Below are 22920 nucleotides of genomic sequence, written 5' to 3' on the forward strand. Positions count from 1 at the left end.
GGTTAAGTGCCAGAAAGACACTTAGCAATCAACTCTTAAATCAGAACAGTAAGGTAACAGAAAAAGAAGGTATAATTGACTATTTCTCTATTATGCCTAGTGTTTAATAGGATCCAAATTAGAAAATTATTAAATTGCTGGAATCACTTAACATATATGTTCTGGCATTAGAAGCAAAAGAGTAGTAAAAACATAGCTGAGCTCCGTTAATGTGCAAGTAATATTTTCGTTAAAAAAAAAATGGTTGCATCTACCAGTGCTAGGCACTCTGCTAGGCACTGGGGACGTGACAGTGGCTTTGGCAGACAAGGTCCCTGCTCCCAGTGGGGAGGGGATAACAGCCAGGATAAGAAGGGCACCAGGAGCTGTGGGAACGCAGAGGACAGGCATCTAAACCCAGGCTTCCCTGAAGTGACCCAGAGGGAGGATGAGAGGTCATGGGGTCAAGGGTGGAGGGTTAAGGGTTTCAGGAAGAGGGGGAGACCTCTGAGGAGGCCTGTAGTTGTCAACTCTGACCTTCCCAGAAACATTTAGCCACAAGAAAATCCATAATTTAGTGGTAAATGTTTAAAACATTTAGTTTGTTACCCAAACTCAGCCCAAGCTAAATGAAGTGTAGGATGACAGTGTACTATCCCATTTCACAGAAAGTTTTCCAAAGAAAATCCTGATAATGATTAAAAGAATGACAGCAGGTCAGGCTTGTTGATGCATTTTATTGTGAGATGGGGGAGTCTGGTAAAAAACTAGAAAATGACCATGGTGTAACAAGGAACTTAAAAATGAAGAGTCAGATTTGTAACTTACATACATGAATACAGGAACAAATTGGCACAAAATGTTAAACGTTGTTCCCAACACTGTTTATATAAGGTTATCCTAATTTGGCTTACTAAGGAAATGAGAGGTTTATGGTTAGCTAATCTCTTAATAAAACTGCAGAGCATCATGCTATTAGTCACACAGTGAATTTCAAAATTTAAGAGTTTTATAATAAAAACTGGGTAAAGGTAAAACGACTTGATTGTAGTTGTAAAACTAATACATTCCCATTTAAATTCTGTTCTACAGTCCAAGGCAAGTATAAATGTTAACATAACACTGTTAAATCAAATCTCAATGCAAGAGAACCAATTGCATCTCTACTTTAAATCTTATCAACTTTCCAAATTTTCATACTAAAATATATTATTGTATTAATACAAACTACAGTATTATACACTACACTGTGTAATAAATAAAGAAATATAAAAATAAGACACATAAATATAAAAGTTTTCTAAAACTAAAAGTACATATGTCAGTAAGAAGGGTATTAATACTGCCAGGTTTGAAGACATACAGTACAAAAATGTTGCACAGATCTATAAACTAAAAGAAATAAAATAATACTGATAGGTAAAAATCAGCTAATGTTGTTAATAAACTGGGTCCATAATAACTAACATTTGGAAACAGTTATGAGCCAAATAACAATGGCATGTCCATGTCTGAAATGCAAGTACATGGATAAAGCAGATTAGAAAATTTCCCTTTCATTGCTGTAGAGAAATTCTGAAAGTCAATTAACACAAAATGAATACTGAGGAATTGGAGGATGAAATGTCCCAGTGTTTCGGTTTCTCTGACAGAGTCAGTGGTTTTAAGTTTTATTTTGGAATTTTGATAGAACAAACAAATCAACAAATGCTAGTTATTGTAGGCCACACACTGAACGAAGGCGGGCTAGAGCCTGGAAAATACTGCTAAATGGCACTTAGAGCACACGGGTCTTGCTTAAGGCCAAAGGAGATAGAAAGCTTCATATCATATCCTTCATGTTTATTACCACATACTCAAACACATTACAAACACTGATTCTCACGACTCCGCTGTCCTCGCCAGTATTAACACTGCTAGTCCCTGTGTCAGAACTCGACACCTTTTGAACATCATTTTTAACCACATGAGTAAGAAACTTCAGTTCTTCTATCGGCTGCTTTCTTAAGGCTAACAATACACTTTAAATGATAACACGCTCTACTATGACGTCTAAAGATCAGAAATTACTACCTTCTAGATTGAATTTATAAAAGGTAGTTAGCACGGTTTGGAACTGCATTATACTTCTCTGTGAAGGGAATTTTGTAGTGCAGAAGTTCTCACATTTTAAAAAACATAATAAAATACTGAAGCGGATTTAGCATATGTTTACCAATAAAAAATTATAAAATTTCTCCCAATTGTACAGCTTAAGAATAAACCAACATAAAAGTGATAATTAATACTGATAAAATGAAACAATGCCAGATGCTTACCTAATTAACCAGTTTCCTTTAACCTGTTAAATCTTTGCTTTCTGAGTCACAAAGTTTTCTAATCTGCTTCATGTTACAAACTTGTTCCTAACTTTGAAAAATGCATGAAAAATTACTAGGTCTGAGGTTCAGGCACACCCGGATTTTTTTTTTGTGTGGTTTTGTTTTTTTTGTATTTTATATTTTTTTAAATTTTTACTTTACACAGTAGTGAACAGAAATCACAGTATACAGGTTACTGTGTTTCCATGAAAAGCATGTATAATATAGAACAAACTTCATTACCAATTAGAATTTATTTTCCTTCTAGAAAAACAATTAGGCTTCATTTGTTTTTTCTTCGGACGCCTGCTCGCTATCCTCGCTGACTTTGTGGTCTGGGCCGCTCGCGGGCTTTACAGCGCCGTCCTCCGGCGTCAGACCTTCAGTCTTTGCTCCTTCCCCCTCGTTCTCCGCCTCTTCCGCCTCCTCTTCCTCCATCTCCTCTTCCTCCTCTTCTTCCTCATCCCCTTGTGGTTTTTCACATTCTTTTTCTTCCTGCAGTTCTTCCATCTCTTTATCCTCCTCCTCCTCTTCCTCCTTTTCACTGTCTTCATCTTCTTCCCTCGTCAAACTCTCTCTCTCATCCGAGTCGACCTGGGAGGGAGAGGCCCTAGCGCCAACATGCTCGCTCGTCAGGACTTCGGGTCCTGCCTCTTCCTGCTCCGCGCCGTCGCGCTCTTCTGCTTCTCTCTTGCAATAGGAGTAGCGATGATTCATGTGTTGAGAATAAGACCCAGAGTGTGAGAAACGCTTTCCACATTTGTCACATTGATAGGGCTTTTCTCCAGAATGTAATCGCATGTGTTCAATCAAATGATGTTTGTGTTTAAATGCCTTTTTACAGATTCCACACTCGTGAGGTCTTTTACCTGCAAAATAAGAACACAACTATGCAATAAAATGGTGGCATGAAGCAAATAAAATCCTCACTTCAGGTTGTGGAAAAACCTTCTAATTCATTTTAAAAAACCATCAGGTTCATTGACATACCTGTGTGTTCATATTTATGTCTCAGTAATGAGCTGCTCTTTTGGAATATCTTATCACACAAATCACAGGCATACATTCCATTTTCTGTCTTCCGCATTTTCTTTTTGGGTGGTGTGGAATCAGAGTCATTCTGATCCTCTACATTTGATACTCCTTCTGAGCTAGTGTCTTGCCTTTCATCCTGAAGGGAAAAAAAGGAGTAAGAAAATGTAGTTTAAAATTAAAAGATAAACAAGAGACATAAATAAAAGTATGGGTTAAAGAACTACTTTGACTTATACTTTCAACAACTTGACCCAAGCAAGCACATGGGCTCCAAGCACGGCTGCATGATAGGCGGGGCTGATACAGACAGAAGTGAGGATGGGGTGAGACAGTCACAACTGTAACAAAACATATGGTCCATTGGCACTGACAAGAAAGGACACCAAAGAGAAAGTATGTAAATTGTGTAGTAACCAGATTTACTTAGCTCCATGTGAATCATCGCTTTATGAGAAATTTGCAGAAAGTTTTAACTTATGAGTTTTTTAAATAATCACTAATTTCTACCTGCAACATTTACCTTGATTTTTTCATTCTGGGTTTCACTAAGCACAAATTAAGATTCTATTTTTTAAAGGTGGCCTTTAAATGTATCTTCCAGAACTTCAGAGTTCAACGAACTAACCTGTGTGGTCTCCTTGAAAAAAGAGGTTTGCTCTATCACTTTTCTGAGGAGCAAGATGGACAACAACACAGGAGGGTCTATAATTTTAAACAAGAGCACTTGCTAGTCAAAATGAATCTTTAGAATTTCAGCGGAATAAAAGCACGTCTGGCCGCCTCAGGGAGACCGGGCAGGAGGCTCTCGTGGAGGCAGGAGCATCCTGCAGGGGCCTGTAGGAAACTGCATCCCCTAAGACTCTCATGTCTTTTCTAACATCTTCCACTCTATTGCCTCCAACTCCACAAATTTTCTCACAGTTCAAAGGTTTTTCACATTTCTTCTGGCTTTGTAAGGCAGAATAGGGACGGCCACTTGTCTGGGTCATTTGTGAGTTGCCAGTGGGAGCTAAAGTAGCCAGACTCCACTTTCATTGCTATTTGATCCAGTCATATGATTGAGTGGAATGTCAGTGGTTCCCCTTTATTATTCACAAGTGTGCAAAGGGTTCTATATACTAAAATTCTAGATGAATTCACTGGTCATGTGAAAATCCCCTTCAAGAGTTATCACAATTATAGGAAACCCGATTGGTAGCAATATTTAAGGGGAAAAAAAGCAGCAATATATTTTGAACAGGATATTGTAATTATTTTAACTGCACCTATTTATAGCAAATATTTGAATAAAAGATCAAATTCATCTCTAGTATTCATTTGATTCAATCAGAAATTGATGTAAACAATGGGGAGACATCAAGGTTAGTGACACAGGAAAAGGCTGGACAAGGAGACACACAACAGTCACACAAAATGGCTCTATCCAAAGCTATCATGGATTTTGGGGGAAAGTTAAAGAGGAAAATGAATATACAGATTCATAACCATATTTCCTCATATATATTAATTATGACTGAACACTGCTCAGCTTACAGCTCATAAAATGATCAGTATATTCACTAGAGGAGTTCTTTGTATACCTAATTCTTGTTTGTTTAATTAAAGCCTTTTATAAACAGAGATGTTAACACAAAAAGTGACAGCTAAGTTGGCCTGGTGCAAAGTGTCTGTGAATGGAGACATGTTTTCATTTATTAATAACCATAATGAAGGCAGAAACCAATACTAATATTGGGAATATAAGTGTAAAAACAGAAATCTAATTAGTGAATATTCCAATTTTTCTTTTCTCTTCTCTTTCTAGCTTCAAAGAGTCAAGTCCTTAGCTGAGACTGATCACTTTTCATGGCAGAATAACACTTTAACCTTTAGCTGATGACCATACCTTGGATTAGTAACCAACTGGATACATAATGTCACAAAAGTTAAAGCAAACATTCAGCTATTTCCTTTCAAAAATGACAATATGTACCTGTTTGGCTCTATAGTGACTGATTCTTATTAGAAAAAATTCATTGAAATAAGTCAAACGAGCATTTTACCAAACAGATCTAAGATGGGAGCCTTTTTTTTTTTTACCTGATTTCCATTTGGCTGGATCACTTTCAAGGGTGGCTCCTGGACTGCAGGGCTGACTGTAGTCGAGTATGTGTAAGCCACCTGGGGAATCAGAATAGTCTGCTTATTGGCAGCTAGTGCTCGCAAGCACGGAACACTGTTCTGGTCAGCAATGGCCACGATTGTGGGTAACTGGGCAGTGACTGTAGGAATAGCAATATTTATGGGGTTGGCACTTGGTGGGATTACATTTACAACTGGTTCTGAGTCTGTAACACAACTGTCCTTTTGTGGCTCCTTTTTTGCACAAGACAAGTTCAAGGGTTCTTCCTGGACAGAATAAACACTGTTCTGGTAAACACTAGTGATAGTTGACCTTTCCAATAATTCTCCCTGTTGCTTTGGTAGTGAAAGATCCAGAGGTTCTACTTGCGGCTCTTCTTGCGCACCTTCCGCTGTGTACAAGTAGCCCTGTGTACTTCTGCACGAGGAAAGGTTTAGAGGTGACGGGGATGATGTGCTGCTTCTGGAACCATTGACGGCCAATCCCACTGGGAGAATGGGAGAGTCAGTTATCTTCAGCGGACTCTGGAGGTTTGTTGTGCTGTCCTGGGATTCATTTGCACTTGTCGACTGAGGCTGATCACCGTTCTGTGCAGGGATGTTTCCTTTGCTTGGTTCAGGAGAAGACGGTTCAGAAGACTGCACTGAAATCTGTCCAGCTTGCATCTTTTCAAACCACTTTTTTACTACATCCAGCGGCAGGTTTACTGAATCAGCAATTTTCGAGAGCTCTTCTGCACTTGGTTGTGCATTCAAAGCATAATATGCTTTTAGAAGGGACAAGAGGTTCTTTAAAGGTGGCTGACTGGGAGACAAACTGCCATCTCCAGAACCTGAGGGAACAGAGGACTCGGCCTTCTCGGCGTCGGGCGCGGGGAGCGGAGGAGGCTGCGCAGACTGCTCGAGGCCATAGTGCTTCAGCTCTGGAAGGGCATCGATGTCTCCTGGACAGTCGTCACACAGAAGGCAAGTGCTGTCACTCACTCCTCCTTCAAAGCTTTTGTCCTTCTCAGACTTAACAGTAAGATCTTCTGGTAACTTTTCACTTTTGCAACTGTTTGTGGGGACTGGATTTTCTTTTTTTAAATTTTGAGGAACAACTTGCAGTTGGCTAGGCTGCTCAAGACTGTAGTTAATGATAATTTTGGTTGTTCCATCTTGATCAACCAAAGGAAGACTGATGGCTGAAATAACAGAATGGCCACTTTGCTGTATGGATGAAGCACTGATTGTTTCTTGTTCTTTGGATGCAAGATTGGCTTGATTATTCTCCAAAACTTGCCGTATTACATTACCGTCTACTGCCACTTTAAGTACATTCTGAATATCACTTAAATTGATACTTATGGGAGACACCAAACCAACTGTTGGCAGAACAACAGCTTGCACCACACCCTGAGGAGAACTGGTTGCCTGTAATGGGCCACCACCACTAAAAACCCCGTTTTGTAAAGGGGTTGAACAGTTGATTCCTGAAGCAACCACTATGGGCTTGAATTCATAATCCACAGGTTCAGTTTTAATTTGGTTTACAGAAAGTTGTTCTTGAAGGGGTTTATTCTCTATCTTCTGCCGTATCTGTGGCCGTGTGGGACTGCCTGGTGATGCCGAAAGAGATGGTGAGGAACACTGAGACGTCTTGAGTCCTGTTCTCGGTCGCCCATTCACGGGCATCAAGCTGATGCATTTCTTACTGCTTATGTGTGAGCTATAGGAACCAGAATGGGAAAAACGTTTCTTGCAGTTTGGGCATTCATATGGCTTCTCTCCTAAAGAAAAAAAATTATATTCATAAATTTCTGTGCATCCACGTTTTCCCTAAAACAAGCAATATCAATTTAAAAAGAGGCTACCAAGTATGCTTGTGAAATAACTGTACTTAGAATCATCATTTTAAGTTCAAAACCTACACAGATGTCATAAACGCGAGGCCCACCTTCATTCGAGCTACCCATGCTAGCCAATAAGGAAATCTCAGCATGTGTGTGCAACACTTCTGCTGACCTTTACAACTGCAGATCATTCTCAAATACGAAAAATAATGAGATCCTACTCTGTCAAGGAATTTTGTTTCTGATCCTGTTTCACCAACTTATGTAATTTTCTATATTTCACTCTACTTACCATCTGGAGGAGAAATTACTATTAGAGGAAAGAAAAGTAAGTAAAATCTCCCGTAAGACTTACCAAGTATGAATACCTATCCTTCCGACATCCATAAGTTTTCCTTGAAAATGTCTTTCTCAATGGGAAGAAAACTTTAAACATAAAGTATTGCTATAAGCCTTGGCTTATTAAACTGGGATGTACGTATTCCTGGAGATATAAAGTAACGTTCTAGTGGGTATGCAAATCATCTTGGAGTTTCAATTTTAGTGTCAGTGGTTATGGTAATTTAAAACACTATTTTTATATTAAACCACAGACTATACTGTGTTGCACAAATGCAACATTGGTGTGACTTGTTAGGAAAAAACACCATGTCAAAAACACTTCTTGCGCATAGAGACCTCCTTCAAGGTGTCACCCTAGACCTTCCAGGAGGCCAAGGCATTTCTTCTTCTTGGCTGTTAGGGATACTTGACGGTTGGTGTAGAAAATTTTGAGAAGCACTGAGCTAAATGGAATATTTTCAGACAACCCTGATTTTTCACCTTAGTTTTAATTTATAGTTATAGTTCACTAATTTCAGACTCTCAGTTTCAATGGTAGGAACCTCTGGGTCCTGTGCGCCATTTTTCCCTTGCACCTATTACCGTGCAAGTCACAAAGATGCTCATTAAACCTATTTTAGATGAACAATCACTAATTGTAGAATTATGAAATGTAGTGATGCTGACTTATCTACTCAGTATCAAAATACTGCTCTTTCTCTCCTCCTTTCTTTTTAAGAATTAAGGTGAATTAAAATAAAAGCAGGGAGAAACCAATGTAAGCTCTGCTAGCAATGTAACTTCAATGTTGTAAAGTCTAAAAAAGTGAGGTACATTTTCTTAGAAATCTGATTATTTGAGGAATTAAATATTAGAATTGGGAGGGATCCAAGAAGCCCTCTAGGACAGCCTCCTTCTCAGTGAAAGTTCATCTGACATCATCCTTGACATTGGCCAGTCTCTGCTTAAACTCCTTTATCAAAAGGAGGCTATTACCTGCTGGACAGCTCTGTGGAAGAACGTCTCGTCTGGCTCTGCTGAGGACCATGGATGTGGGTTCACATACTGTTTCCTTAACCTTTTCAAGCTTCAGTGTCTTGGTGTGTTAAATAAATGTAGATACCTCCTGACTGGAGTGTTGTAGCAGTTACATGAGATAATGTAGCAAAACTCTTGGTGTGCTCTCAACAAACATTGGTGATTCTCCTCAAACGCACTTCTACTGAGACAGAGCTCAGTACAAAGCCAAAGCCAGCCTGTCAGAACGCCTACTTGCCTGTCCTAGTTTGCCCTTCTGACCCACACAGAACCAGTCCAACTCTTCTTCTCTAACAGAATTTTGAGCTGATGCAGTGCTGTCATGTGCATCCTTAAATTTCCCTCGTGCAGGTTAAGCATACCCAGGTCCTTCAAACACTCCTCATGGCACATGGTTTTCAGAGCTCTTACCCACTTGCTAACTCACCTCTGGAAATCCCCCAGTTTATCAATCTTTCTTTTGGGATGCCTGAAGTATGATTCAATACCCCAAATGCATCCAATAAAAATTTCCAGTAGAGGTAAAACAAGGGATATGTTCTAGTATATCTCTATTTTAACATTTTTAATTATTTGATAACATTTTTAGATGAGCTACATGCTGTTCTCTTGCTCTCTAGGTTCTCTTGCTCTAGGAAAATAAGCACCTCCGATAGAGATTCTTCTTATCTTTACACACAGGGAGGTAGAGGAGTTCAGTGGGTAAAGGCTTTGGAGTCAGGATGCCTACAGCAGAGCCCCAGCTTTGCTATGTACTAGCTGAGTGACTTTGGACAAGTTAATTAAGCTCTCTGAGCCTCCATTTTCTCATGAGTGGAAAAGTAGGAAATAGTGGCACCTCCTTATAGGGTCACTGTGAGAGTTAATGCATACACATAACTAGAATGTGGCTGTACATAGTTAAGTGTCCAGTTAAGGCTAGTTATCATTATCATTATTGTTGGGAATTACCCTAATATTTTATCATTTCTAGAAAGAAAGTCTGAAGAACAATTATTATAAAGCCACTATGTTTGTTGGAAAACCGCTAGTGTCTAACTTCCTAGCTTTATGGTTTGTAACATGAGTGCATCACCTAACTCATGCACTTGGGTTAGTGTTTGCCACTCCTAGAGCCTGGAGCTTACATCAGCAAACTGTGCTGCTCAAGGTCAGATGCACTATAAATGCTGAGATTACTTTTAATGGCTGAGGTGGGGGTTTGGTTGCATCTGATGTAAAACTTTTCCAGGCTAAAATCACTAGAAGGCCATGGAACAAACCCCAAGTCATCTTCTGGGGAGGCTTGCAGCCCCTGTGGTCATGTGCAGGTGCTCCTTAATCTCACCTCTGAGTGGAGGTGTGGTGGCCTTGTCCTCAGCTCCCAGTGCAGAGTTCAAGGGATGGGTAACACACAGGATTCTGCACAGGGCTCATTTCATGGGCTCAGAAGTAGGCAACAAGCCAAGTAATTTTAGGGCGTATAACTGAAGACCCTGATCCTCAATACCTTTTAAAAACTCAGCTGAGAAAAAAAAATTACAGAGGTTTCCCGAAGGATATGCTGTTCATCCATTATTAGATACTCTAAACAATACTTTCAAAATTATCTGTAGTGAAGGACCTTTTTGTTTTTTCATTTTTTAAAAAATTTCCAATCTACTGTGGACTAATATTGTGTAAAATATAATAAAGCTGTCACAGCACTGTCTTGTATAATAGTTTCTAAATGCTTAATCTCCATTTCTGTATGTATCTCTTCCAGGACCAGTAACACACAGCTTGCAGATTGGTACGAGTCCTGGGACGACACTGAGCGGCCCCGCTAGGAAATCTTTCCTTGGAATGAACCCAGCCTTCAGAGACCTGTATACCTGGAGTGGATCCAGTGGCCACCCTGGAGCAAGGCTTTTTCTGAATTGCTCTGTGGTGAAATATCACTGGCCTCTATTGAAGAATCTTATTTTAAAAAGAAAACCCTCCCCCGTGCTCTGCGTAGTACTATTTAAGGGTATTTCTGAGTATGATACGAACTGTATTCTGCTCTTTCCTCTTCATGACGCCTTGAAGGAGCAACTCTCTCTATGGACTCCGTCTCAGGAGGAGGTGGGCTTTTGCCAGCAATGGATTGCTTGTTACTTACAGACACTCTGGGTCTCGGTTACTGGTGGTGGTTTTTTCACTTCCTCAGCCTCAGAGTCTAATTTGTGCTTCACCTCCAGGATGTGCATGCGATTCCATAGTATTCATTTTCTTTCATGTTTACTTCATGCCAGCCTTACTTTCTTAACTTTATTTTTCTTATATATTTTTAAATTAATTTTTTTTGCTGTATTAAATGTGTACGAGCCTCACATATTAGGTAATTTTAAGAATGAGGCAGATACAAATACATAATGAATGGGCAGTGCAGCACACAGTGGGGGTTCTGTGTTCCCTGCCATGGCCTAAATTTGCATTAGCTTTTGAAGCAGCGACAGCAGCACACTGTTAACTTATATAAAGCTCCGACCATCCAAACTCAAAATTTTTCTGTAGGTACCGAAGACCCTACTTACTACTTGAATGATACTGATTTTTGAACATCAATGCAGGATTTTGTGATTAAACATCAACTTCTTGTTTCTACATCTGCATTTTAATCTTTCCTATGATCTGTGCTTCCCAATTTTGTATCATCTGCAGATCTGATAAATCTTCCTATACGACTATAATACGACCATGTGACATTCATTTTGTACATCATTCTTACTCTAAGCTTTCCTTTATTTTCTCCTCCACCCCAATCTCAACATTTTTTAAAACTCTTGAATGAGCTATATCTCTTATCAACAACCACAAATCATCTCTGGTCAGAAGGCAGGTTGGTAAAAATATATTATTGATGAAAACTGCACAGGAGCTAAGAAATACACTCCTGTGGCAGGCTGCAAAAAGACAGAAATATTGATATGCAAAAATAAAATGTTTTCATAAGACTCTTGGTTTGAGCATTTTTAAGTAGTAACTTTAACATTATTTAGCTCCCAATGAACACTACAGTAAAACTTGTAGAAATACACTTCCAGGATAAAATATAGACATCACCAACGACCCTTCTTCACAAAGTTACCCAACTGTACTTTTTTTGTAGGATGAGTTTGTAAAATACAAATGTCAATACCATAGTTTTCACAAAATAAGCAGTGTGCAGACACCTATAATTTCCCATGCATTAGCTAACAGTTCTTTTTCGTTAAGATTATTTAAATCCAAAGTAACATCAAAATTAATCAGGAGACGAGCAGATTTCACAGGGCAATGGAAGATGCTACTAAGTTGTCTTTATAGGTTCTGTTCAAGCAGAGCCTCTGAAGAAATGAAAACATGGCTCTCTTTGCCTATAAGTTTCTAAAATAGACACAATATTGTTATCATATAATACTATTCATTTTACGATTTAGAAATACGATTTAGAAGATGACGTGGAATAGAAAGGTGCAATGATGGGGCAACACATTTTTCTATTCAGTTCTCATGAACGCTACAGTTCTCTCCCCGCTCACGCTGCCGCTCTGGCTAACTCCACGTGCCCCTCACCATCTCCCATCTGGGGCTCCATTTCTACTTCTCTCATGTACACAGTGTCTTCCTCTCCTTGTTTCCTTGTGGGAATCGTACCTCTATACCCTTTCTCATTCCCTTGGTAACTGTGCAAAAGAGGCAATGATATTAACGTTCATCAGGAAGCTCAAGTACTTTAAGGTTGTGCCTCTTGTTAAAACATGCTATATTCCGATTAGGAAATTTGGAGTATGACTTTTTATATTAACTTGATATACTTTAATCAAAGATTAAGACTCCAAAAAAATACCAACTTATAAACAGAAAATTTCTCCAGATTAGTCTTTATCCTAAAAGAAAAGCGAAGAGTTTCTGATCATGTGTGTAGATCACATTATAATATTTATTTATTACCACATATGCTATGATATTCAAGGTGTAGAAAGAAAACAAATGTTTACCACTGTGGATTCTTAAGTGCTCTTTTAGATGGTGTTTGTATTTGAAAGCTTTTCCACATTCAGTGCACTTGAACTTGCGATTACCCCCAGACTGCGTCACGTGTCTCTGTAAGAAAGAATTGGTATTTTATTTATAAAGCAGAAAAAGCTTTCGAAAAAGAACATCCAATCAGCTAAACGTAATGTTTTGGTGATGATTTTGCTTTTTAAAGCCCTCAAATTGTAGCACTCAAAGAAATCTAACCCTTGGACTATTACCAAAAAGGAGGGTGGTAGTGGGAACTGAAATTTGACAGAGAAAAATCTCCACTTGCCAATTTAAAGTATCAGAATCACACTTTACTAAGAAATATAGTATTTAGCAAAAATAAGATAACATATCCTTGACTAGGAACTGGAGATGGTCTCGTCTACATGCTAATTCAGCGAGGTCAAGAACCTTCAGGACTCTGCCTAAAGCACAGTCACTGATGGAAGAACAAAGTCTCCTGAACCAAAGAAAAGGCGGGGCTTTGCCAGCACTTCATCCTGTCTCTGATATTTGATATTTCCAAAATGGACTTTAACCTGATGACTCTAAAAAATATTTCCATCTTTTTCAGCCAAATATAGATTATTAAAATTGCTTTCTGTCTGGTTTATCAAATACCCACTTTTATATATTTAAATGTATTCTACACCATTAGACTAATCTTACGAAAGCACTGCTTGAATTAAATTGTATCAAACCCTGCTCATAAGCCTCCCAAGGCACCCCACTGACCTCTCAGGATGGATTGTGAGTCTACAGATTCCAAGCCTACAGCCCGAGTTTGCAGGATCACTCTTTACCAGTTCTCTGTAAGAAGTCCATGCCTCAGTCACTTAGGGAGTCTCAGTGTTTTGCACATATACTGCTCTTCTCTATCTCCTTGCTTTGGTTTATACTATTCCTTTTTTCTTGGCTATGTGTCCCCTTAATTATAACTTTTAAGATTCTACTCATCCTTCAAAGGCTTAAACTCAAGTACCGCTTGCTTCATGCCCATCCTAGCTGGAGTCTCCTTTTGTCTTTCATACAGGAAAGAAAGAGAATGAGGACTTCCTACATACAGGCCCTACTTCATCCAAAACCATGGCTTCAAACAGCAAATACATCGTGACAACTCCCCAATTTATCTCTAGACCTCTCCCTCACCTCCAGACTCGTACAGCCAACTGCTTCTGCGATATTGCCAATTGGAAAGCGATGGGCATCTGTTAACATGATTAACACTGAAGTCTTAATTTCTCTCCTGAAAATCAGCTCCTCCTCCAGAGCTTCCTAACTTTGTAAATAACACACCTCATTTGATTTGGTCATTGCTTAGGCCGCGAATTGTGGTGCAATCCTTGATTCCTCCCTTTCTCTTACACGCTTACTCAATCCATCAGCAAGCCATCTGAATATATTCTGAATTCAGCATTCCTCATTATGTCTGTCACCACCACCAGGTTTAGAGCCACCCCACCTCTGGCCTGGCTTATAGCAAGAGCCTCTAAATGGTCTCCTTGCTTCCATTTCTGTTTCTCTTGATCTGTACACCCAGCAGCCAGTGTTCCCTTAAAAATACAAAAAAGAAAAGAAAAAAAAAAAAGATAAAATTCAGCGCCTTTCAAAGGCTTCTCCATCACACTTTAGAATGCAATCAGCCGTCTTCATCATGGCCTGCACAGGCCACGTCATCTGGCCGACACCTCCCTGGCCTCACCCATACTTCTCCCCGTTATTCACGGTGGCCGCCCTGCTGCTCCTTGGTGATGCTGGGAGGCTTCTGCCTCAAGGCCTTGTGTGTTTCACTCTGTGCCCTTTCACTGGAATGCCCTTCCCCGAAACATGTCAAGACGGGCTCCTTCATCTCATTCAGCTCTTAGTTCAGATGCCCCATTCTCAGAAAGGTCTCCCTATCTTGCAAAAAAAAAAAAAAAAAAATAGCAGCATTCATCACTTTCTGTCCTCTTAGTACTACCTGTTTTTATATTTTATATCTGTTTTATATCAGCTACTGACGTATGCCCCCTACTGTCAGGGACTTTGCTCATCTTTTTCACTATTGTGCTTTTAACACCTAGATACATAACAGAAACACAGATACACAACCAGGGCCTGATACCTAACAGAAACTCGGATATTTGTTGAATGAATAATTAACAAGACATGGAAATGCTTATCTTTAAGCTGTGGCATGATTTTCAAAGGTTAACAAGTAAGACATTCTACCCTTTAGTTTGCTGCCTCGTAACAGAAGTCGTTTCCAAGACCTCCCAATTTTATTTCCTCACATTCTTGGTCTCCACATTTATCACAGATCCTTTCTGACCTTAGTATGACCACACACTTCATATAAAAAACCTACTGCCTTTGTACCCATCAGAAAAATCATCACAAAAGTGGCTTTCACGCTCATTGGAGATCCTACAATTGGTTTTTATAATGGCATCTCCTGCTTTCACCATCAATCCTATCTGTCCTGTGGAGATCCTTTCCTTTGACAAGAGCCCTTGCTATAGAGAGGCTATGGGGGCAGAAGTTGCAGGATGGGTCTGCTCCCCAAACGTCACACGAATAGGCTCTTTTCCCCAGGCTTGTCTCGACTGTGCTAACGTTGGGACTCTAAGATGGAAAAGCACCCTTCTGTATTGTCCCTGATAAGGTTCTTACAGGGGCAGATGGTAAATAGATGGTGTTTGTCTTCAGTAGTTCCTTCTACGTATCAACTTCTTCGTTCTTTGCTGCCCTCTCCCATTTCAAGTGCTCCTTCACAAACTTAACTACTAACCTATCCCAGGAAATCTTGGTCTGATACTTCCTGATTGCTAGCCTCTCCCAATTTATTTTGTTATTTTGTGAGTATTCTTGCCATGGTCCTGAGAAGATAGGTTGACCCTGTTCAATCATTCTGTTTCTGTTATAATTTTTTCTTTGGTTTAACCATCATCTTAGCAAAGGGTCTAACTTGTTCTCTATGGGATGTACGACTTATGTTAGGCACACACATAGGGCAGAGTTCTCACAGATTCAGTTTATAAGTACTGACACTCCTTTGATATAAGAAACTGGACATGTGCCCCAACCATAACATATACCCTTAACATACCCTGGGCAGTTGAATATATATTTGATTTTTAAAGTTAGAATTAAGTCAATATTAATTGGATTGTGTATAGTTACCAGTACCTTATAACAGAAGGACAAGTGACAAAAGCTTCTTTGACTTTAAATCTTAAGTATAGAGCCAACAGTTTAGATGTAACTTTATACTTCTAGAAATTTAGGTGAAGTGACATAGAAGTAAAATAAATCATATGAAAATTGAGTGTTCAGACTAGATTCTTATAAGAGGCAACTTCCCTTACTGTAGGAAAAAGAACACAGTAACTTATACTGAGAATAAATAATGTAGTCACCGGATCACAGAAAATTAAACTTTATTGTTATTTGATTTTCTTCTCAATTTGGTCAGTACTAAGTCATGTAGTTTATGTAAACAATATTTATTTTTCCTACACTGAACATTTTAGTAGAATGCATTCTGAAATCTAGTTATGAACTTAAGAAAAGCATTTGTTACAGTATAAGCAAAATAATTAAATCGAGATGAAAGGAATCTTATCTGAAAAAGAAAAAAAACTTAGTTACTTCTAAAATAATGTTCATATGTGCTTTTTAACTCAGAAATGATCAGATAATCAAATAAATAATCACTTTCATTTTTCTAAGGCTGCAGATAAGACACTTTAGCACATCCTGTTAATTTTTCAGTATATTAAAACGCTTGGCTTCCACGGAGGGTTGAGTTCTCAAAGTTTGGAAAGTTGGTGACCTCTCAGTTATTCCACTTACTTGCTCTCTTCCTGATTTATGTGATGTCATGTGACGTTCAAGTTGGGTTCTGTATGCAAAGGTGTAACTGCACAGGGAGCAACTAAAGTTATCTTCATTCTTTTCATGGCGATATTTAATGTGTTCTTTTAGAGAGGTAAAGCGTTTATAGCCTCTATCACAATATGGGCAGGTGAGTAACTGCGAAAATGCATCTGGTGTTCCTGTAAAAGAAAGATCATATAGTGTATACAGAAGCCTGAAATTTATATAATGTTATAAACCAATGTGACCGCAATAAAAAATAAATAAATTTAAAAAGAAAGATCACGTATTTTAAATTTAAAACATTCGTTAAACAGTAATAATTCTTCCCTTCATTTGCATGGTTAATTAGATAAAGAAAACAAAAGTAAAATTAGAATGTAGGTTACACTTGTATTAAAGGGGACTTAAAACACCACAAAAGAATCTTTCTTATTTACGTAACGTTCAATCTTTCAAATCTGAAAACAACTTATAAAGTTATTGTCATCAGAGACTAAGTGGTACACAGACTCTGTTTCCAAGACTCCCTTGCGGTTAGGTGGGGCCATATGACTGAGTTCACACCAAAAGAATGTGCACTGACGGAAAGGAGCAATGGGAGCCAGATCTAGGCCTGGCCCATAAAGACTTCTCATGCACGATTCTTCAGAATCTTCAGAATACTTTAGAAAACAAAGGCATTACGGATAAACTGGAGTTCACCGAATGAACCATATTTTTACATATGTAACCATCTAAGCCCAACAATCCTAAAATGTAATACAACTTTGCCAATTAATATTATTTAACAGTAGTTTTCCATATGTGATTTATTTCTTCAAAGAAATAAGTTCCTAAGTGACATCTTATTGTAAACATCATTTCTACCTTCATTTTGAATTTCTTATAGAAAAACAGACTACCAGAGAAAATTTCCTAAGAATCTCCAAATGCTTCATAAACATATATTAACTTTATTGAAATTCAAGTCCATATAATTTAAACGTCTTGCTCAAGGACGAGGCTGCAAATAAGAGATTGAGCACCTGACTCTATATAGCTAGTTCAATATGGTGAAATATGTATCAAATACATGAATAAAATCAAACCACCAAAACCCCAAAGTTTATGACGGTATCCTTTATTATCAGCTAGCAAGTTAACTGGAACCAGAGAGTTTTCTGTTGGCGATGACTTTAACATGACTCACTTCTTTGGGAACTAGCTTAGCCATATGAGGAAATTTTTTTGGAAATAATGTTATGTTTTGTCTTGTATGAATTTCCTATTTGTACTGGAAAGTAGGAAATCAACATTTGGGACATTCTCCTTGCCAGACTGCCTAGTCCATCCTATTGATTTGAGCAGGCTGTGATGGTGAAAGTCAGATCCACCACCGTCAGGGTTCCATCACTGGCACAATCACAATGGGATTTCCCGTCCTCAAGCTGCTGATACTCCACAGTCTCATGGAGCTGTCTATTATGTTCTATCTTCTTCACCTTCAGGATGAAGCCTTCCAAATAATAAACAAAATACTAAGAATTTAGTAAAACGACAGGCTGCTCATGATATTTTAACAGCAAGTTATTATTTCCATAATTCAGTATATATTGAATTTTCTCACACATACGAGATATGAACTTATTCTTTTAGGCCACTAGCATAACACAAAAAAAGGAAATCTGAGTACTTGACATAGTAAGCAAGTTATAGAATGAACAGGTTTAAAAGTTAAGTGAAAATCTGTTTCTATTTTGAACAAATACTGGATTTTTGTCTTTTAAAAAATCACTTTTTAGCAATGAAGACTTGCCATGTAAGAAAAAAATGTTTCTTTTTATAACTCCTATATTAAACTTAAGGTAGTAACTCAATACTACTAAAAAAAACCAACCTATGTATGACCATTTTTTGAACTGTCTATAATTTCTTTATGTATCTGTGACCCTTTAAATGCTTACTTTAAAAAAAAATTCTTTAATTTTTGTATCCTAAACTTCCTTTGGTAGGTAGCATAACATTTCAGGCTGACAGTATTACTTGACATAAAACCTCTGAAAAATCTCCTTTATTTGTTCCCCACTGATTCAGAACTTGTGATAATTCAATGTGCTGGAGTAAAGTTTGCCTGTTCACAAACTGTGAAGTGCAGGAGGGCACATCTAGTAAAATTAATTTACTAAAACTTTAAAAACTTAAGAGCTACTTAAGATAAATAACTTTTTATATGTAAACAGATGTTGCTGGTGTGACAGAATATCTACTGTGAAATACTTTATTAGCAGTTAAATTACGTTATATACCTGAAAGTAATGAACACCCACATTAAAAACATATTCTATAACTCCAATGTTTTACTAATTCAGAATGTTTAGGGCCTCAATTTTTATGAGATTTTACTGTGTTGATTTGTAACTACGGACTTTACAAGGTTTAACCTTATTTGACCTACACAACGGAACATTTCTTTAGTTTTCATTACTTTCACTGAGGCTTTTTAAAGCCTTTCGTTACATAAATATTTCACATTTATATACATATGTACTTCAAAATTTTCTATTTCCCTTTCATATTTATTGTAACCTACTGCTTCTTCAGATGAGATGTTAATACATTTTGTTTAAGAGAAGAAAACAACTCAGACATGAAAATAGAAACGGCAGGGCCTTAAGGATTACAACGCCAATAACCACGGACTTTCCAAACATGCAAAGAGATCACAGAACACTAAGCATTAAGCTGAAATGCAGTGCCCCAGACACAATAACCTATAGTCTTCAGAAACGTGTCCTTTTGGCACACTGGAGGTGGCGGTTCTAGAGTACCCTAGTTCTATTTCCTCTGTCACTGATTTAGTTACAGAATATCCTTTCTAGTCTAGAGTGAAACTTCTCTTTATGGTCTTTTTCACAGCTAATTCCTGATTTAACGAAGATACAGATGATTCTTTCCAGTGGGATCTATTTTGTTTTCTATACCATCCTTCTCAATTTCCTTCAAAAATTTAAATGTTGATTGACAGAATACCATTTAATTAGCAAAAAAAGTTGAAATACTTAGGTATAAATCTAACAAAATATGTATGAGATTTATATGAGGAAAGCTACAAAACTCTGATGAACAAAATCAGAGAACTAAATGTATGGGAGAGAGATTCCATGTTCATGATAGGACGACTCAATATTGTCAAGATGTCAGTTCTTCCTAACTTGACCTACAGATTCAATACAATCTCAATTAAAATCCAAGAGAGTTATTTTATGAATATTGACAAACACTCTAAAGTTTGTATGGAGAGGCAAAAGACCCAGAATAGTCAACACAATATTGAGGGTGAAGAGGAGTTGGGGTTAGAGGACTGATGCTATCTGACTTCAAGGCTTACTATAAAGCTACAGCAATCCAAACTGTGTGACATGGGTGAGAGAATAGACAAACGGGTCAATGCAACAGAATAAAGAGCCCAGAAAAAGATCCCCATATAGTCAAGTGATCTTTGACAAAGAAGCAAAGGCAATAAAATGGAGCAAAGACAGTCTTTACAACAAATGGTAATGGAATAACTGGACATCCACATGCAAAAAAAATGAATCCAGACATAATATTAACTGAAAATGGATCACAGACCTAAGTGTAAAATGCAAAACTCTAAGATTCCGAGAAGATAACAGGAGAAGACCTATATGATCTTGCGCATTGTGATGCCTTTTCAGATACAACACCAAAAGGACAATTAGTGAAATAAATAATCGATAAGCTGGAGTTCATTAAAATGAAAAACTTCTGCTCTCCAAAAGACAATATCAAGAGAATCAGAAGACCAGCCACCGACTGGGAAAATATTTGCAGAAGACACATCTGAAAAAGCACTGCTATCCAAAATAGCCAAAGAACTCTTAAAACTCAACAATAAGAAATCAAACAAGTCAATTAAAAAATGGTCCAAAGACCTTAACAGACATCTCACCAAAAAAGATATACAGATGGCAAACACGTACTAAAAGATGACATCATATGTCATCAGGGAAATGCAAATCAAAACAACAAGATACACACCTACTGGAATGGCCAAAATCCAGAACACTGACAACAAAAATGCTGGTGAGGATGTGGAGCCACAGGAACTCTCATTCAGTGCTGACAGGAATGCAACAGTGTTACAGCTACTTTGGAAGACAGTTTGGCAGTTTCTTACAAAACTAAATATACTCTTACCATATGATCCATCAATCACGCTTCCTGGTATTTACCCAAGGGATTTGAAAACTTACATCTACACAAAAATCTGCACATGGACGTTTATAGTAGCTTTATTCATAATTGCCAAAACTGGGAGGCAACTAAGCTGTCCTTCAGTAGGTGAACAGGTAAATAAACTGTGGGTCATCCAGACAATGGACTATTACTCAGCACAAAAGAAATGAGCTATCAAGTCATGAAAAGACATGGAGGAACCTTAAATGCATACTACTAAGTGAAAGAAACCAATCCGAAAAGGCTACATACTGTAGGATTCCAACTATATGAGAGTCTAGAAAAGGCAAAACTATGGCGACATAAAGATAGTGGTTGCCAGGGGTAGGGGTGGGGGAGGAGATGAATAGGCAGAGCACAGAGGATTTTTAGGGCAGTAAAATATTCTGTATGATATTCTAATGATGGATATACATCATTATAAATTTGTCCAAACCCACAGAATGTGCAACTCTAAGAGTGAACCCTACAGGAAACTATGGACTTTGGGTGATTGTGATGTGTCAATGTAAGTTCATCCTTGGTAAAAAAAACTTTACCACCCTGATGAGTTATGCTGATGACGGAGGAGGCCATGTATGTGTAGGGGCAGGGGATATATGGGAAATCTCTGTACTTCTATCTTAGTTTTGTTCTGAGTCTAAAACTGCTTTAAAAAAAAGTTTTTTGAAAAAGTTTATTATTTGAATATTAAGCTAAATCTACCCATTAAACTGGGAACCCTAGAAAAATCAAAACAGAGTTAATGCGGTGTATCACAATGACTGATTTGTGGATGTTGAACCATCCCTGCATCCCTGGAATAAACCCACTTGATCGTGGTGATTCTTTCAATGTAATGTGGTATTTGATTTGCTAATATGCTGAATATGATGCAGTCTACATAGAAGTTGAAATATAATGATGTACACCTGAAATTTATACAATGTTATAAACCAATGTGACCACAATTAAAAAAAAACAGATTTAGGATCTTAATACTTCAAGTATCCTTAAACATTCCAAGTAACTTCTCAGTTTTTTGGTACAGATCTCACATAAAATTTCTTATAGGAGTATCTGCATGCTATTTTCATCTGCTTCTAGCGCATGGAAGGGCAGAATGACAGCCTATTTCTTTTCATGAGAATATGAACACATTATTATTGCATTTGACCACTCTTTATACACTGGCTGTTCATATCAAGAGTGGACTAAAGCAGACAGAAAAAAACTATTTGTCTCCAAATCAGTATGTTTTGAACCAGAAAACCGTGTTTCACTTGCTAGCAGAATAGTGGAAAAGAATTAAGGGGCAGTGAGAGTCAACCTGGTGCCCATCTCTACTACTGGCTGCCATGTAAGTGAATGGACATCAATGTCCAGGCACTGCTTTAAGCATTTCACATGCAGTACCATTACCACTATACATATGAGAAGCCACTAATTTAAAACTATACTGTTGTCCTGGACAATGTTCCATTGATTAAAGAGATCACTCTCTACAGGCAACTGCAATAAATTTTGGTTTTCAAAAATGTCCCCTAGAGTAGAGTAGTTTCCCATAGTAGAGCAATGGAAAGAATAATCCTTTAAAGATGAAAAGAAAACCGAGAATCTCCGTTTACCATTTTCATCATGACCGCTGGCTTCCGGGGTGCCCTGCCTCTGGTCCTCTTCGGGCGCCTCAGGGTAAATGACAGCAGTGTCTTGTTGTTGCAGGAACTCTTCAACATTAGGATCATGGTTTTGTTCATTTTCCGCATCTGAGTCGCATTCATCATCTTTTACTAAAAGAAATGCATACTTTATAAAAAGCAATTTCATCAACTAGTTGTTATAAAGTTTCTTTCTCTAAAGAAGAAACTGTTTATCTCGAGAGAAAACATGGCTGTTCTTGAATTTGTAGAAAATGTTTACTGAAAATTAAAAACAAAATTCACTCATTCTGTTATAATCTATTAAGAAGTCTTTTTGTTTTATAAATTTAAAGTGTTATAAAAATCCTGAAATTTTCACAATATCCCTTTTAGAGTTGTACTTTTATTCTGTTTTACTGATAAATGAGACACAGAGAAAGTAATAGAATTGACTCAATTCTAAAGTTCTCAAACATGATGAAGCAAGGAAAAAAGGCAAAGAGAAAA

General features: G+C 37.8%; 1 protein-coding gene across 3 annotated transcripts in view; it reads right to left on the bottom strand.

Moving 5' to 3' along the window:
- Positions 1-696: 696 nt before the first annotated feature.
- Positions 697-22920, bottom strand: part of ZEB1 (zinc finger E-box binding homeobox 1) — a 180322-nt gene continuing 158098 nt past the window's right edge. For all 3 annotated transcript variants that reach the window (XM_046678976.1, XM_046678975.1, XM_046678974.1), the window contains 6 exons: positions 22402-22563; positions 16532-16734; positions 12670-12775; positions 5454-7264; positions 3330-3510; positions 697-3208 (listed from right to left, as the gene is read on the bottom strand). In XM_046678976.1, coding sequence (XP_046534932.1) covers positions 2616-3208; positions 3330-3510; positions 5454-7264; positions 12670-12775; positions 16532-16734; positions 22402-22563 — 3056 coding nt within the window. In that variant the 3' untranslated portion in view covers positions 697-2615. The remainder of the gene's footprint in view (positions 3209-3329; positions 3511-5453; positions 7265-12669; positions 12776-16531; positions 16735-22401; positions 22564-22920) is intronic.

The sequence above is a fragment of the Equus quagga genome, chromosome 12 (assembly GCF_021613505.1).
Source record: "Equus quagga isolate Etosha38 chromosome 12, UCLA_HA_Equagga_1.0, whole genome shotgun sequence".
NCBI classification, from domain to species: Eukaryota; Metazoa; Chordata; class Mammalia; order Perissodactyla; family Equidae; genus Equus; species Equus quagga.